The 18,184-nt window shown below is 37.4% G+C and overlaps 1 protein-coding gene and 1 non-coding gene across 2 annotated transcripts; both read left to right on the forward strand.

The window, feature by feature from the left end:
* Window positions 1–710: 710 nt before the first annotated feature.
* LOC120272907 lies at window positions 711–817 on the forward strand. The gene has a single exon (XR_005540440.1). It is a non-coding gene; the product is annotated as a small nucleolar RNA R71 (small nucleolar RNA).
* A 15,257-nt stretch (window positions 818–16,074) lies between these two features.
* On the forward strand, window positions 16,075–18,184 carry LOC120271591. Its single transcript, XM_039278274.1, has 2 exons — window positions 16,075–17,321; window positions 17,644–18,184. The coding sequence occupies exons 1-2, from the start codon at window positions 16,075–16,077 to the stop codon at window positions 18,182–18,184; spliced, it is 1,788 nt and encodes a 595-aa protein (XP_039134208.1).

The following is an 18,184-nucleotide window of genomic DNA, read 5'->3' on the forward strand; positions in this document are numbered from 1 at the left end:
GTGGGTAATTGAAAGAGAATTTACTTAACAATTACTTATGGTCTGAGTTGAGTTATGACGATTACGTTCTAGTATTGGACTTGGGAAATTTAGAAGCCTACTGGTCCCAATCTCTTGGCAACCAGGTCTAAAACACTAGGAACTTAAGATGGAATCTCTTCCTACCCCAGCCTCCTATGTTCATCTTAAGATTGAGAATTCTTCTAAATGGGCTAAATCAAACCCTAGTCTAGAGATCTAGCAATTCCTAATATCTTAGCACATGTATAGATCTAACAAAGCATATATGTTCTAATGCATGGGAATCTCTTCCTCACACAATAACAAAATACCATTAACAAGCATGCAATGAATCATAATTAACTAGAAAGATTAATCTATTGTCAAAGAAAGTTCACAAGTAAAGCTGAAGTACGTAGACATACAATTTTCCTCAAATTAGGGTCCTATGGATTAATAATAAAGATATAAATAATGATAAATCCACAAGAACAAAGAATAATGAATTTTTAAACAAACTCTCTCCAATAGATCTCCAATGGTTGAGGTTGAGAGGATCCCAAAATCATCAAGATGGGGCATCATCTAGAAGCTGTCTTGTAGATGATCATTCTCAAACCCCCATTGTACCTCCTGTGGCAGCATCTAGAAGCTGTCTTGTATTTGGATTCAAACTATTGTAAAATGTTTGAATGATCATCCACTTGGGGAAGCCGTGTTGCGGACACTTCCACAAGAGGTCCTTAAATCACTCCTATGTCTCAAACAATGATTCGACCTCCATCTGTATGAATGTGGATATTTCATTATGAAGCCATGCTGACTTTCTCGGGGGAAAGTATCTTGTAAGAAAGGCTTCGATCATTTCATTCCAAGTTATGATGGAAGCCTTTGGCAATGAATGAAGCCACTGTTTGGCTTTTCGTTTGAGAGAGAATGGGAAAGCCCTCAATTTGATAGCATCATCCGACACTCCATTAATCTTCAACATATCACAAACTTCCAACAAGTTCTCAATATGATTGTTCGGATCCTCATCGGCCAAACCATTGAACTGCAATGACTGTTGAATCATTTTGACGAATGTCGGTTTCAGCTCAAAGTTCGAGGCTATGATCGGGGGTCGCACAATACTTAATTGTGTGCCCAAAATTGAAGGTCTGGTATAGTCAGAAAGTGTTCTCTATTGCTTATTCTGTTCTACTATATTATCTGACCTTTGATCTTCTACTTCAGCTCGGATTGACGGTCCTTGTACAGGTTCTTTTCCCCTTCTTCTAAGTGTATGCTCAAGCTTAGGATCCCCTTCAACAATTTATGAAGGGTTCACTCAGGTCTTAACCTGGAGCTGCAACCAAAAAGAAAAGAAAAATCAGAATGATGATAGAATAAGAAAATGTGAAATTGAATGAATAATGAATAGCTAAAACAGCAAAGTGCAAAGTATCTCTAAATGCTTACTCCACGGCAACGGCACCAAATTTTTAACAACACCCCTTGCGTGTGATCCTCAAGTGCACGGATTTGTCGAAGTAATAACTCGCAGGTGACTAGGTATTGTATCCACAGTGAGTAGGGAATAAAAATACCAACATTTCTATCTAACTAAGCTAAGATGGAATAATAATTTTGTTGATAAAATGTAATGAAAGCAAGAATAAAATAAACAAGAAAGAGAGAAGAACAAATAGATGAGAGGTAAGGCAATCGATAGACGTGGTACTCGGATATTGTTCCACCTAGGACAATTGCTTCAAGTGCAAAATCAACTATTATATCTCCTAATTGACGCTTAATGAGTCGTGGAAATCCTTAAACATACGGTCTCAAACCTAAGGTCAACCGTGACTAACTCTACACTATGTCCCGAAATAGAAATCGATCAATCTCAACACCTCACACTTTGTAGAGTTGCAAGATACTCTAAGGATTCCAAGTGATAAACCTTATTCCAATGTATAGGTCTACCCCTTTGGTCCAGGCGAAAGACTAATAGTCGCAATTAAGCCCTAGGTGCTAAAGTCACTTCAAAGCTTCACTCTGCTGCCTATGCAACTAAGCCCCAGCGAAGGTCATCCCTTAGCCCATTCACTCTACTATGACTGCAAAAAACTCTTGGAACATGGAGGTAGGATAAATCACATAGGAGCGGAAAGGGGACGCTCTGCTACCTCTTGACTCACCCTCTCGATCCTCTCCAATCTTGCAATGTCTAACCCTCATGGTGTGTCACTCATACAAAGGTTACCAATGTAGACCCTCAACCCTAGTGTCACTCTAAGGGAGAAATCATGTCACAAGCATTCAATATTGAAACTCAATTAAAGACATCAATTAAGGAAAACATAATAGAAGATTAATGAAACAAATACATCTTAGGGTTCACAAATCCAAGTACCCACTAGGGATTTAGCTCTCCATGGAGCTAGTTACAATCAACAATGAAATCGAATGTAAAAACATGTAATCCATAGAAAAACCCCCTCTGTATTCATGTCGATGGTCTTGTGGAGTAGCCTCGTCTTCTCCAAAGATCCCCTTGTCCGACCTAGGGCACACCTCGCTGGATTGATGCCGATGAAAGCTCCCCCAATAACCTTCTTCCAAGTGGAGTGCGGTGTCGAATCAGTAGGACCACTCCAAAGACTTGCCAAAAGCCTCTCAAAACACTAGCTGACTTCCTCCCAAAAGATAGAGAAAAATTGGAGAGAAGGGTGAAAAGGGTCCCACATAATCGGGCCAAATCGCGGCTTAAATAGGGGTGGAATCGGGCATCTACACACCCCAGTGGATTCTCCACACGGGCTTGTGGAATTTCCACACGGGCGTAGGGAATTTCCACACGCTCGTGTGGATTCTCTAGAAACCTTATTTTTGGCCGGCTGTGAACGGTAACTACTACAATGTATTGCTACAATGATTTACTACAGTACTTACTATAGTACTCCACCAAAAACACTCCCAATTCCACACTTTTCATCGAGGCAACATAAATGGGCACATGTTTATGCCATAGATCGCAACTCTTCTTCAATCAAAGGCCTCATTGGTGAAGATCTTGCTATCAATGCACAAGTCAGGATACAAATATGTTAGTGCCTTCATGCCCCTCCAACTCATTGTAATGACTTGAATACATGGAGGTTGGCACACATTCACGTATCTTAGAGCCCCACTTGTGTCTTCGCGTTTGTTTCTTCCAAGATTCCACCAAATAATGCATTCACGATCTACTTTTGACTTCTTTTCTTAATACTTAGCTTCACAACCCTACATGCACAAAAGAACACAAATACACATGTATTAGCGATTAAACCTAATAAAAGTATTGCTCATCGTAAGGAAAGAATACTTCGCATTCTTAACACACAAGCACTTATCAGCTATGCCGAATCAACAATAACTTTCTAATTTATTTTCCACTTGAGTCAATTCTTGTATTATTTAGAATTTAAGTTCAACATCTATCTTTTCAATAGAGGAAAAATTTTGAAATTCAAAATGGATGACATGGTAGCAATCGGGTATATGTCATAGGTCTAATTGTAGTAGCTAGACTTTAGTTTAAAGTCATAGCTATGCTATTAGGATCTTTTTTATGTAATTATAGTATAGATCCACATCCTCCAAATTTATAATTTCCACAACCATAGTAAGCTTTCCTTATTCCTAGGATATAAAATATATGTACCTTAAAAATCAATATTCATAAGCTAGCATTGTAAAATGACTAAATCAAGTGAACTAACCAAGAATGAACAAGGCAGTGGCACACATTATGCAAGGTTCCGTGTCACATGAATATTACATTTAGAATTTTTTTCAGCTATATGCAATTGGTAAAGCCCACCCTTCTACGAATTTCCAAGTAAAGAATCAATGACATACATTTCTGAATGTCTTGTAGCCTAAAACATAACAAAACAATAAGATTATAGAGTATGATTATTCAACAGATTTTGTTAATTGATTTAGCAAAAGGAAAGCTAGCATGTGCAATTATATATATATATATATATATATATATATATATATATATATATATATGCATATAATATCACTAATAATAATTGTAATGGCGATTAACATAACATATTGCCTTATATGACTATGAGAAAAAAATAGTAATATGCCAATTCAAGCATAACTATTGAGAAACTTTTGAGCACATGGTGCCTTTGCATGAAGAGAATGTGATATCTGACAAAGTTCAATGATAGGAATTTTATATTGCATGCAAAAATTAGTAGGTGGAAACTTCACCTAAAGAATATACATTCATAAATTGAACTCTAGGGTGAAAGGAATTTTAACAAAATTCCTCATTTAGATAGCCAGATTTGGAAAATTTACAAAAATTCTTGCTACCTAACATGATACTTATGTGATGAACCATGATACTTATGCCTAACATTAAGGCCATTGTGCTAAAGGCCAAGGTTAACAAAAATCTGTATATAGAACAAGATCATCAACATAATGTTCTCAATTAAATGTCATCAGAATTATTAATATCTTTTGATGGTTTTAAAGTCTTTGATCTCCAATAAAAATGAAATTTTTTAGAAATAATATTTTTTGGTTTTGTGATGGTAAGAGGATAAGTGTCTAAATGTATGTATTTATATGTTTGTTCCACGTACCATTTGCAAGCTTTTTAATGAATCGGTGCATGTTTTGTGATTAAATTGGTTTTATCTATGTTGCAGGCCTTGAAGAAGCCAAGGTGAGATCAAGAATGCATTTAGGAAGAAATCCACATCAAAAATGGCATTTTAGAGCTTCAGTATTGTTGCGGTTATTGTAGTGTGAAGACTATTTGTAGCTTCAGAGACTTGGCTGAAATCCTCATGGGCTACAATGTGGCCGCATGATGCCTGTGAGGTTCACAGGAAAATTTGGTGTTGGCCATTATAGCACCTCGAAAGATTTTTGTGCAAAAAAGGTTGGAAGCCTGGCATGCATCCATGCACCTGCTAATGCGCTCTCCACAAGTATACGGGTCACAAGCAAGTAGTAAAGTGGTACCCCACAAGGGGTAGGGTTATTGAACCATAGGAATTGGAACTCAAAGTACTCGGTTTTCCTTTGATCTCTAGTGAACTAAAGATTGAGTTGATTACAAACAAGACAAATCAGAAACTAAAAAGAGTGGATGGAAGGAATGGGTAGACTAGGGTTGAGTGTTTGGCACTAAGAGAGCGATGCCCTGAGGTGATCCCTACAAGTTATAGTATGTTGAATTGTATCTAATGGATACCAGGTACATCTTAAGATTCAAGTGTGTGCTCACAAGCAATGTTACATCTATGGTTCTCAAATTCACCAAGGTATGCTAGGGTAACTGTGCACCTCAAACACATTGAGTTTTGCAATCACAAATAGAAATCACAACTATGTTCATCCATACACTAAGTTTTACCAAAGCATCTGTACAAATCAAGCACATCAAGTTATGCAACACAAGATCCAACACTAGAATCCAAAGAATTCTGTAGACATTAAAAATAATTAGTCAAATCATACAAAACATTGTATTTCATTACCCCGGGGTACCGTGGATGGCAAGCCCCTCATGGATGAGTACAACAAGGAAGAAACAAATGAAAAACTAGAGAAAGAAGGCATGATTCTCCCTTTTCTACATAAGATGATCTTCCTTGGTGCTAACCTCACTTCTCTTGTGCCTCCAACTTGCCCTTGATCTCCCTAGATGGTGTGGTGAAGCCTGATCTTTGATCTCATCCCCGTCCTCCTGGTGGAGAAAGAATCCTCGAACAAAGTTGATCTTAAAATCATAGAAGTATGGAGTTATATGGCAATTTTCGGGCTCGACACGGTTAGCACACGGTCGTGCGATGATAGTTCCCTTGATGAGGATTTTGAGTGAGTCGGGCCTGGAATATTCATGGGGAGACACGATCGTGTCAGGCCTGTACCCCGCCTGTGCATGATCGTACAAAGAGCTTCCAGATCGTACTATCCTTGTTTAGAAGAAACTGTATTCAAGCTGAGATTTTCAGGGGAACCCGCATGATCGTGCGGAGATCATGTTTAGGCTGAGGGTATGATCATGCTTGAATACTTTCTTGTTCATCTCCAAGCTGGGGTAATTAGGGGGATAGCGCATGGTCATACGTTGCCCATGTCAGTCTTGAAACTTAGTGGAAAAATGATTCTTCTACTCGATTACTCCCCGCATACACTCCAAATTGCTTCGAGCCTTTGGTTTCTGCACATGGAGCAAATATACCCAGAATAGCACCTCAAATGGATTAAATTGTGCTAAAAGACAAGTAAATGAATGGGAAAAGGGTGAATGAATATGATATGAAATGCACTAATCACCCACATGGTTACCCGTAAGGCTTGGGCAGATTGGGGTTTAAAAAGGCAGTAGGGCTAAATTTTTTGGAAGTTCTTAGGAGTTCTTGGATCTTGAAGGAAAGGAGAAAGATCCAGGGAAAAGAGGCTCGGTTCTTGAAATTTGAAGGGTGGAATAGTTGGAGAAGCTCAATTTGACAAGATCCTTCACCGATCTTACTTTGGGGAAGTGTGTAGATGACGAGGAAAGCCACTCCTTGTGCAGCATCAGTGGAAGCTTTGGATGGTGATTCAGCTCTCCACTTCATCATCGACACTTGAAGGAGTTTTCTTATAAGTGATTTAGTTATTTTCATAAGTTTATTCTTGTTCTTTATTGTTATAGACAACTAAACACCAAGGTCAATGAATGCCGGTCCATAAGTGTTTGAAAGTGAATATTTTACATATCATTTATATTGCATTTAACATGAGATTTAACATGTTAGCAACAAACTAGTATATAATTTCTTTCTTTCATTCACAATGGGATCTAATTGGGTTTTAGGGCCAAAGAAGAAAATATTGAGGTGATTTAAGGCAAATCAGACCAAGACACAATTTTTAGAACCTCACAAAGACTTCACTAGATAGTTGATGAGTGCATTTCATATTATATTTTGCATACCTCCAATGCACTCTTTTTCTCATCTTTAAGCACATTTTGCCTATGAATGATGCTATTTTGGATATGTTTGTCTTTGGTGCAAGCTTTTAGGGCTCAAAACACATAAGGAGTGAAATTAGGGACAAAATCAACCGAAGAAGACAATTTCTCTAAGTGTCTAATGCAAGCATCAACAGAGCACGGGTGTGCCATGTCCCCATGGTTTTCTCTGAATGGGGCCCCTCTATTTTCAGCAAGAGCATAGGTGAAGCACAGGGGCGCTTGCTCCCCGTGATTATCCCTGGATGGGAGTTTCTTGTGTTTTCAAGGGAAACACGGTCTATGTGCCTCTTTCATGGCGTGCTCAAGCCGAGCACGGTGGAAGCATGACTGTGCTCTCCCAATGATTATCTTGGGATGACATTTAGCCTTTTTCACTTAGAAGTTCCAAGAGTAGCACGGTTTGCGCATGACCATGCCAGACCAAGTCGAGCGTGAAAGTTCCTTTTAACCTCCCAGACTTAGGGTTTCTTGCTATTTTTTGTTCGGACAGTCTTCTTCTTCAGCGCAAGATCCTTCAAGAGAATGATGATCACCCATTACCACATGACCTAAGGGGATCAAAGTTGAGCTAGAGACGCCGGAGAAGTGCAGTTTGCTCATTCCATAGAGTTCTTGATGTATAACTGAAGAGATCTTTGTAAAAGGGGAAAGTTATGCTTTCTCTCTCGTTTGCATTTATCTTTTGCTCTCAGTTGTATGAATTCATTAATGACTAACCATTAAATAGTACCCCGGTATTGGGAACTATGTTGCTTCTTATACTTTGACTACTTGTTTTTAATGCCTATGGAGTTCTAAAGTGTTCTTGTGTTTTTAATATATTGGATAACTTGACGTGCTTGATTTGCATAGTTGCTTGTGTAAAACTCGGCATGTGTGGATTAATATAGTTGTGATTACCTTTGGTAGTTGTAAAACTTGGCGTTTATGAAGCCCGTAATTACATTAGCAAAACTTGGTATATTCAAGAGCCGTCGATGCAACAGAGCTTTTGAGCACCCACAAGGATCTTAGAATGTACCTTGGTAGGCATTAGACTCAAGTCAGTATCTCGAGCATATGGGAATCATCCCGGGCATTGATTTTTTGTTATTGAAACATAACCCTAGTTTACTTAGTTCTTCCACCCTTTAGTTCTTTTTCTCTATTTTGTTGTTAACCACTCTATCACCCATTTGTTTTATCCTAGACATTAGAGGATAACTAGTAGTAGAAATCTAATCCCTGTGGTTTGACAACCCTACCCCTCATGGAGTTCCACAGTATTACTTGTAAGGATCCGTGCACTTGAGAAAAGTACATCAATAGTGAAGAATCGCATACAGTATGAGTGAGCTTAATTTTGGTAGAATTCAGAAGACTTGTCGAAGCTAACATGCATCCGGATGGATTTCAGTCACAATCACAGTAATATGCTTATTGTAGTAATGATTACTGTTGATGATTATTGTAACACAATGGCATCATAACAGGTTATGATTTCAGAGGTCACCACGGGCATCACAACAGCTGTTATGAATCACAACAGTCATGGTGATAAGAGATAACGCACAGAACAATCTTGCCAAGATGCGACTCGAGCCCATGCAATAACATACTCATTACGGTCTCCATAACCGGTGTGGTGAGGCCGTGGCGAACTCAGTCTATAAGTAATCCTAGGTGTTATTTGTGAAAGAGGTTCTTTTGCCGAATTCAGTAGAGCGACTAGAGCTTTAGAGACCTGTGCTGCTGGAGACAAATTTCACCATGATTTCAACAGATTCTGGTGAGTTTACCAAGGGCAATTCAACATGCATCAATAGTGGAAGGCACATGAAGAGATTCAATGTGACAATCTTAGGATCCTCTAAACCTCAACCATTGGAGATCTATGGGAGGAAGTTAGTTTAGGAATTCTTTATTCTTTGTTCTTATTTATTGATCATTATTGGTATCTTTATTCTTGATCCATATGACCCCAATTCTAGAGAATTATATGTCTATGTACCTTGACTATTATTTATGAATTCTTTAGTGACAATTTAATTAAATACTTCTATTTGATTGTGATTCATTTCATGTTTGCTTATTTATTATCTTGTTGACGTGTGAGGAAGAGATTCCCATGCATGACACATACATGCTTTGTTAGATCTATGCATATGCTATGAGATTAGGTATTGCAATATTTCTAGATTAGGGTTTTGATTATGCCCTTATAGAGGAATTCTTGTCCTTAAGGCGAACATAGGAAGCAAGGATAGGAAGAAATTCCATCTTAAGACCTAGTTGCCAATAGATTGAGACTAGTAGGCCTTTGAATTCCTCCTATCCAATATTAGAACACAATTGTCATAACCCAATGCATATCATAAGTAATTGTTAAGAAAGCTTTCATACATCAACTCACTTTTCTAATTACGCTTAACAACCCTTAATTTTATTCTTTAATAAAATTAAATAAAATTGTAGAAGTAAACTTAAGGAAAATTGTAGAAGTTTAGGATATTGATTAAGAGAAAGGGAAGTAATAGGAGCCTCTTGCCATTTCCTGAGGAATACGGACCCTTGTGCTCACCCACGAGATATTACTTGATGAATCGTGCACTTGCGGTATTCATAAAATTAACATTATTTACACACACTCACATAGAGAAAGCGTCTGTCACCGGTGAACCTTGGGATGAACTTGCTTGTTTGGATGCTTTAGTTTAAATTTAAAGTAGTTTGTGTTGTTTGTGGTTCATTCTATGTGTACTTGATTGTCTTGGATTACATGAGAACTTTGTGATTCATTTTATTGATTGTTCTTCGATGCACCTTTATATTAGATCCACATAGTTTAAAATGGACTTCATACACTAAAACATTGAGTGATTTGAGTATTCGGTACCCCTCCAACCATTAGGTTCGAACCTAGATATTGTGTTTAACCTTAATTAGAGATTTTCCTTGCATAGTGCAATCATAGGACGAGTTGACCCAGAAGGGATTTCGGTCAACATTCATATGGGATTAGGGGTTAACCTAATTAAGGAATCTCTTAGCCCAAACCACCTTTGCTATTTTAACCCTAGCATCCTTCTTGCTTTAATAATCATAAGGGGATCTGCATCTGTGACCATTTTCTCCACTGGTAATTCCATTCGACGTTCGTGTGTTTTGACATCTTTGTTTAGCTCCTTCTAAGTTGCTTAGTAGTTTTCCAACACTTGAACCTGAAATTGTAGGCTAGATAATAAGTGAAAGGGAAGGAAAGGTAGATATTTGGGCACAAGGAATACGACCCATGTTTCCTACATGAGACATTACTTGATGCCCTGTACACTTGTAGGAGACTCATCACAAGGCCATGTTTATGAAAGCCATTGTTAAATTTAGAGTATGAAGATATTATATTATATATGATATACATTAATTGTGAATGGTTATGGTACAAAAAAATATTATGTATTATTTGAGAGAATTTGATATAGCATGGAAGTATTTTTCCAAGTTATGGATGTTTTTAGAATAAATATTCCCATATTTATGTTAGTAAATATGGATCTAAATATATAAGCATTAGTCTCTCATCTTATTAGTTTAAACTTTTGGGTGTATCAAACCTTAATTAATTAGTTTTTGATGAGTGCAATATATATTGTATTTTATTTACCTCTAAATAGCATTTTATTTGTCTCTTAGCAAGTTTTGTATATATTTCGGTGCCATTATAGGTATTATGTTGTTATTGTCTAAAATAACAGGTTTTTAGGACACCAAAAGAAGTTTCAAAGCATAAATCAGCAAAAGAATGTTAATTGCTTAGTGTTCAAGCTAAGCAAGGTTGTGCTTATTGGATGTGCTTATTGCTTGCCTTTGTAAGAAATTCTCCACAAAGCAAGTAAGGCCACTATTCATAGAGCAACGTGTGCTTCGAGAAAGCACGACCATGCTTTCTCCCCGTGTTTTTCACTGCTTTTTAGAAAATCTAAAGCACGGTTTCTTAGCCCTGAGCATGAGTGTGATTCTGGGAAGCATGGGCTGAGCACAACTGTGCTCTACCCATGCTTTTTACTATCTAGAGACTTATTGACACACCTCTTGCGTGTGTACTGCAAGTGCATGGGTCGTCAAAGTAATAAAATACCCCCGTGAGAGGATAGTCGAATCCACAGGAAATAGTTACTCGGAAAACATGTATTGCTATTTAACTATAGGAAAAAGCTTATTGTGATATTGATTCAAAGTGTCAATGCAAATAAAAGTAAAGAGAAAAGGGAACAAGCAAGAATAGGAAAGAGAGGTAATCGATGATAAAATGGGGTACTCAGACAATGCTCACCCTAGGACTATTGTTTCAAGTGCAAGACTAATATTATGCCTCCTAATTGAAGTTTAATGAGTCATGGCAATCCAAAGACACACGGTCCCAAACCTAAGGTCAATAGTGACTAGACCTCTACACTATGCCCCGACGGAAAGGAATACTCTCGACGCCTCAACTGTATGGGACTACTTGAAACTCTAGGGATTTCAAGTGATAAACCCTATTCCCTAGTATAGATCTAACCCTTTAGTCAAGGCAAAAGACCCCTAGTCATGATTAAGCCCCAGCACCAATGATTACTTCAACACTTCACTCTGTTGCTTATGCAACTAAGCCCGAGTGGAGTTTTTCTCTTGGCACTTCATTCTATCGTGGCCGCAAAGAACTCTTGGAACGTAAAGGTAGGATAAATCCCAGCGGAAGGGAAAGGGGACTTTTCGCTACCTCTAGACTCACCTTCTCAACCCTCTTCAATCTTGCTAAGTCTAACCTTAATGAAGTTGTCACCCCTTTAAAGAATTACCTAGATAGATTCTCAACCTTAGTGTCACTCTAAGGGAAAATCAATTCAACAAGCACACGAGATTGAAAATCAATTAAAACATTAATTAAAGGAAATATAATAAAAGTCAATGAAACAAAATCATCCTAAGGTTTATAAGTCCAAGCACCCACTAGGGGTTTAGCTCTCTATGGAGAAATACAAAATCAATAATGAAATCAAAAATAAATGCAAGCAATCCATAGATAAAATCCCCCTGTAGTCCGTATCGATGGTCTTGTGGAGCCGCCTCGCCTTCTCCAAAGGTTCCCTTGTCAAACCTAGGGCACACCTCGCCAAATGAATGTCGATGAAAGCTCCCCCAATAGTTCTTCTATAAAGAAACTCGATAGTGAATGCGATAGAACCGTTCCTAAAACCAAGCAAAACCCTCTCCAAATTCTAGCCGCGCTCTCCCCAGAAGATGGCAAAAGATAGGAAAAAGATCCCCAAATAAAACTCTGAAAGCAATATTTATAGGGCTAGAATCGGGCATCCACACGGGTTGGTGGAATTTCCACACGGCCGTGTGGATTTCCAGAACTTCTTTCCCTGCGCATTGTGAATAGTAACTGCAATAGTGATTTTGCACATTATTTTGCTACAGTAAAGTGCTATAGTACTTCACCGGAATGCTCCCGAATTCACTCTTTTCATCGAGGCCACATGAATGGGCACACATCCATGTGGTAGATCATGTCGCATCTTAAATGAAACTATATTGACGAAGCTCTTGACAATGTTGTACAAGTCGGAACATATGAGTGGGACTGTCTTTGTGCCCCTCTATTTTGTATATTTACTTGAGCACAATGGAGGTTGGCACACAACGACATGTCTTTCAGCACAACTTGTGTCTTCACATTTGCTCGATCCAAGAACTTCATCAACAATCACGTCCGTGATCTACTTTTGCTTCATTTCTTCCAAACTTGTCTCCCCAACACTAAATGCACAAAAGAACACAAATACACACGAATGAGCTATAAAATCTGGTAAAAGTAATGCTCAATGTAAGAAAAGTATACTTCGAATTACTTATACACAAACACTTATCACTTATTCATTTTCTGCTAAATTCTCATGAAAAGCATGGCCTAAGCACTTTTTAAGCCTACATCTAGGGCATTTGACAAGCTTTTTGGTTAGGGTTTTTCTTTTCTCCTCTTGGTGATAGCTTGGAGAGTTTTGAAGATTTTCACCATGAATTCTATAGGATTTCAAGCTAAGTTTGGAGAACATTTAGAAGTGGAACTTAGCCATTGAAGAAGTTCTTTGGAGCACACTTGAGAAGATCTAGAGTGAAAGAGGGAGTCGTGGATTCTTATTCTTTTGTATCTTTTTCATTTTCTCATTTGTGTGAACTTAGGAGTGGCTAACCATTTTACAGTGTCCTAGGCTTATGAACCATGTTGATTAGTATACTTTGATTTACTTGATGTACTTCATTTGTGCAGTTGTAGTTGTAAAATTTGACATGTGTTGATTGTCGTAGTTGTGATTGCTTTATGTGATTACAAAACTTGACGTGTATAAGACCGATAGTTATAATTGCAAAACACGATGTATTTGAGAGCCATAGATATGACATTGTCTGTGAGCACACATAAAAACCTTAAAATGTACCCGATAGTTATTGGAAGCAAGTCAGTACACTAATGCACTTGGGAGTTAGTTCGAGCATCACTTCTCATTCTTGCAACAACTCAAATTTTGCCCACCTGTTCTTCTCACTCAATTATTGTCTGGCTAGAGATTAGAAGATCAACAATTAGTACTACAAGTCCCAGTCTCTGTAGTTCAACAACTATACCTTTCGTGGGGTACCACTTTATTACTTGCTACGATCTGTGCATTTGCGGAGACTATATCAATTTTGTTTAATTAATTAGTTTCCTTTTCATGTGTGTGTGTGTGTGTGTGTGTGTGTGTGTGTGTGTGCATGTGTGTGTAGTGTAATATTGACTAACACATATCAAGAGTGCATCTGAATAACTAATCATCCCACATTAGTTATGTTGATAAAGATGTATCTAAACATTAGACATATATAAATTCATCTTGGTAGCTTTGGGTTGAATTGCTCCTAAGTAATATAATTGATTTGCATTTAATAATGAGTGCATACATACAAATTAATTAGTTCTTAGAACTCAAACCATGACTGCTTCATAAATATATAGAACATTATGTGTTCCAATCCATTACACATCTTGGAAAAACACTTTTGAAATAATGTAAGCAATTAACCATTCATTGCTCTTCTCATAACAATTAAATAATACATTTAAGTGTTCGATTATTCAAACTTTCACTTCAAAAAAAGATAAGGTTCATTAGTCTATGAAAATATAAATCTATTATATAATAGGAGTAGTGGAATTAGAAAACAAAGGCTTTTATGGTGAGATATTTTTTGAACATAAAGTGGTATTTGAACATTACAAGTTAAAAACAAAACAATAATTCAAGCTCAGAAGTTAATAAAAATGGGGGCGGGCGGGCGGGCGGTGTGGGGCGGGGATGGATAGGGATAGGGACAAAGAGCCTCTCCCCATTCACTCTCCCTTTCTAGATGGGGATTCCTTATCCCCACCCCATGGGAATCCCTATTTTCATGGGCGGAAACCAAGGGGGGTGAGAGGGGACTTTAGCCCTAGGCTCCGGCATCGGCGAGTTTATCATCAAGTGGTCATAAAATTTTTTATGGTTGTTCAATTAAATAAATTGATAATATGTTTTTGTATGGAAATTGTATGAAAGAAATATGGGTGTGATAGAGTGGTTAGTGGGCTTTATTGAAATTCATGTCAATTTTACTGACCCCGGTTCAAATCTTCCGACTATCAATAGGCCATTATATTTTAAATTCTATTTTTTATTTTAATAAAATTATAGGAGTTCTCAAATTTTAATAAAAATTTATAAATTTTAAAAAAAATATTATAAAAAAAATTTAATGTTAAAAACATAATTAATGCCACTTCCATAGTTTTTGAGTTCCAATTTTATTTTAAAAACATTGCATGAGTTTCTAAATGTTAATAAAAACTTATAAAAAATTAAAAAAATGTTATTAAATTTTTAATAAATTTATAAAAAAATTTAGTAATTAAAAAAATTAAGTTGATGGCTTATTATAGCAAATAGCGATAGCTATTATAATTTAATAACATAAATGTTAAAGTAAATGAATGATAATTTGATTGTTTATATCACAAGTGGTTGGTTCTATAATATTTTCAAAAAATGGAAACCAGTGAGATGAGTTGCCTTCTTTTAGTTACATACCACACTTGACTGGCACCGGTAATACCAATAGTTCAAATTAGAGTTTATGTTTTTTTAGGTATATTTTTTAGGGAAAATTATTTTTAAGTCCCTGAAACTTTTTAAACTTCCTCCAAGGTCCTTCTGACAAAACTAAAGTCCCCGTCCGTCCTTCCTTTATAGTTTTTGTACTCGTTCGTCCCTTCCGTCACGCCAAGCTGTGATATTTTTGTTTAATCCCAAAACTACCCTTGAAAAAGTTTGGAGGGAATAATGGTGCCAAGTCAAATCATAGCATGGCTATTGTACTGCAAACTTGCTTTGGAAGTTGCATTCTTTTCTACTTGTATCTTGATGAGAAGCTGGTGTTCTGGTCCATATTGTTTCCATTCTTGAGCCTCTTCATGTAAAGAACCAATTCTGTCTTCGTTCGTCGTCTCTGTCTCCCTAGTCCGGAGAAGCTATCCAGTGCAACGTTACACCAGCTGCAAGGATCTCATCTTGAGCATACCGTATGTTAATGATATCGTCTACCTAGAGATTTTGTTCATATTATTATCTTATTTTTATCAACCACAACCACCATGCTTAGAAGGTGGCAGTTTATGTCTAAAGGTTTTTTTGTTTTGTTGCTGTAGTATCATATATCTTTTATTCTTTCATTTTTTGTAAATCTCTGCTTACGCGATAGATGTTGTCCTTCTGTTCGATTTTAATGGTGTACACATGTGATATAGTGATTGTTATGCTGGTTTTTTTGCGCATTAAAACATTTTCGTATTTATTCACTTTAGATTGTAGTTAGTTTTCGGTTTTGCAGTTTATATTTTTGCTTTCTGTTAAGATTTTGGTAGTAAGAATTCAATTTTACAGTGTTTTTGTTTATTTATTGAACTAACAACTTACTTTTTCCATCATACTAGGGAAATATTGTCAATGCTACCACCAGTTTTACATGGAGGACCTTTAACAATAAGTAATCCGACAAGAGATTCAGAAGCTGAGTTTACTATGATTGGTCATCGTTTTGAAAATGCGAAAGACTTTAAGGATGCATTGTGTGACTTAGCCGTCAAACGCAATTTCAACTTTCGGTTCATAAAGAACGATAAAGATAGAGTGACTGTGACATGTGCTGATGAAGATTGTCAATGGCGTGTTCATGCCTCAAGAGACGGAAACCTTCATACATTCAGGATTAAAACATCACAACATAAACACACATACGGTGGGGGCATCAACACACCATTTCACCCGAGAGCATCAAAGAAATGGGTTAGTAGGAAGGTAGTAATGAAATTACATGATCGGTCTCTGTACCGAGCAGTAGATATACAACGAGATATATTACGTGACCACGGTGTTCGTCTGCCGTATAAACAAGCCTGGATGGGTAAAGAGTTAGCAAAGGGAATTCTTCATGGCAGTGATATAGCAAGCTATGATCTGTTGGTATGGTATGCAGCTAAAGTTTCTGAAACTAACCCAGGTATCGTCATTATTATTGACACTGATGGAGAACGATTCAAGCATGGGTTTTTCTGTTTTCGTCCTTCTCTTGATGGTTTCAAGCGGGGTTATAGGCCAATGCTTTTTCTAGACGAAACTCACTTGTTGGGTAAATATGGCGGTATCCTTCTTGGTTCAACAGCCAAAGATGGAAATGAAGGATTTTTTCATTTGACGTTTGCTATCGTGGATAATGAAACTGATGATAACTGGACATGGTTTACATCAACTTTGGGTGATGCAATATACGGTGATGACGACTACACCAACATAATCACATTCATCTCGGATCGGTCGAAAGGACTTGTAAATGCCATTGCGAAGGTTTTTCCTTCATCCCCGCATGCTTATTGCTTGCGACATCTACATGCAAATTTTCTTAAATCAAATGGGCAGCTAGGAAAGTCATTAAAAGATGAGTGCTGGAGTTTGATTATGAAGATTGCATATGCATGTACGTCTTTCGAATATGATGAAGCTGTACGCTCCCTATTGGCCACATCAGGACAAGCACACCATTGGATGTTCCAGAAATCGGACATGTCACATTGGTGTAATTACTTGTTTCGATGCCAGCAGTGGGGTGAAATGTACTCCAACGTCGCAGAATCTTTTAATGCATGGATAAGAGAAGCACGACACCTTCCTGTGTGTAAGATGGTAGATGCAATAAGGTGGTACCCATAATAGAATGCAAAGTTGTTACATGCTTTCCCGTATTCATGTTTTTTTCAACCATTTGCTTTTAATATTGTTCTTTACTGTTCTGATTTCGCTTAATCTATTTACTATTAGAGGTTTGAGTTCTGTATTTTATATTTCCCTTTCGTTTATCACGTTACTATTTAGTATTAGTAGTTGGTGTTTACAAATTATGCAATGTGGTCTATAGTTTATACTTGCATTATTATCCCTAAATCATGTTATATTTTACATTTACTATCATAATGGTATGCTCCACGGTGCAATTGATACAACCTATGTTCATGTTGTTAGGTTTAAGATGATGAACATGATGTACAACCGACGTAATTGTTGCTTGAAATGGGAATCTTATCTTTGCCCTGTGATACACAAGAAGATTGAAGTGATAGTCGAAGAAAGTAGGTGCTTACTGATAGGTTGTTCATATGGAGAACAGTTCGAGGTTGTTGACCACCAGAGTAATTCTGTTAATTTGTGTGCTCGAACATGCTCTTGTCGCCGCTGGCAGGTTTACGGAATACCATGTAAGCATGCTTGCGCAGCGATTATGCAAACTGATAAAAATGTCCATCCCTTCATTGAACCATACTACACTGTCAAATCCTACAAGTTGACATACAAAGAATCGATATTCCTTGTACCAGATCATGACAAACCGTTGGATGACTCTCGCCAACTTCGTATTCGACCATTTATCTCAAAGAAAAGGCCTGGTCGTCCCAGGCACAAGTGGATTGAGTCACAAGCATGGCATGTGCGTGAAATGCATTGTAGCCGTTGCCACTCAATCGGACATAACAGGGCAACATGTAATGAAGTAATCGCAGACTAA

This window comes from Dioscorea cayenensis, chromosome 11 (assembly GCF_009730915.1).
Source record: "Dioscorea cayenensis subsp. rotundata cultivar TDr96_F1 chromosome 11, TDr96_F1_v2_PseudoChromosome.rev07_lg8_w22 25.fasta, whole genome shotgun sequence".
Taxonomy (NCBI): domain Eukaryota; kingdom Viridiplantae; phylum Streptophyta; class Magnoliopsida; order Dioscoreales; family Dioscoreaceae; genus Dioscorea; species Dioscorea cayenensis.

Excerpts from the sequence above, each read along its gene's own strand:
- LOC120271591 (XM_039278274.1), top strand. The coding sequence starts at position 16,075 with ATGCTACCACCAGTTTTACATGGAGGACCTTTAACAATAAGTAATCCG. Across the intron at positions 17,322-17,643 it reads AAGATGGTAGATGCAATAAG|GTTTAAGATGATGAACATGA; the intron begins GTGGTACCCATA and ends TCATGTTGTTAG.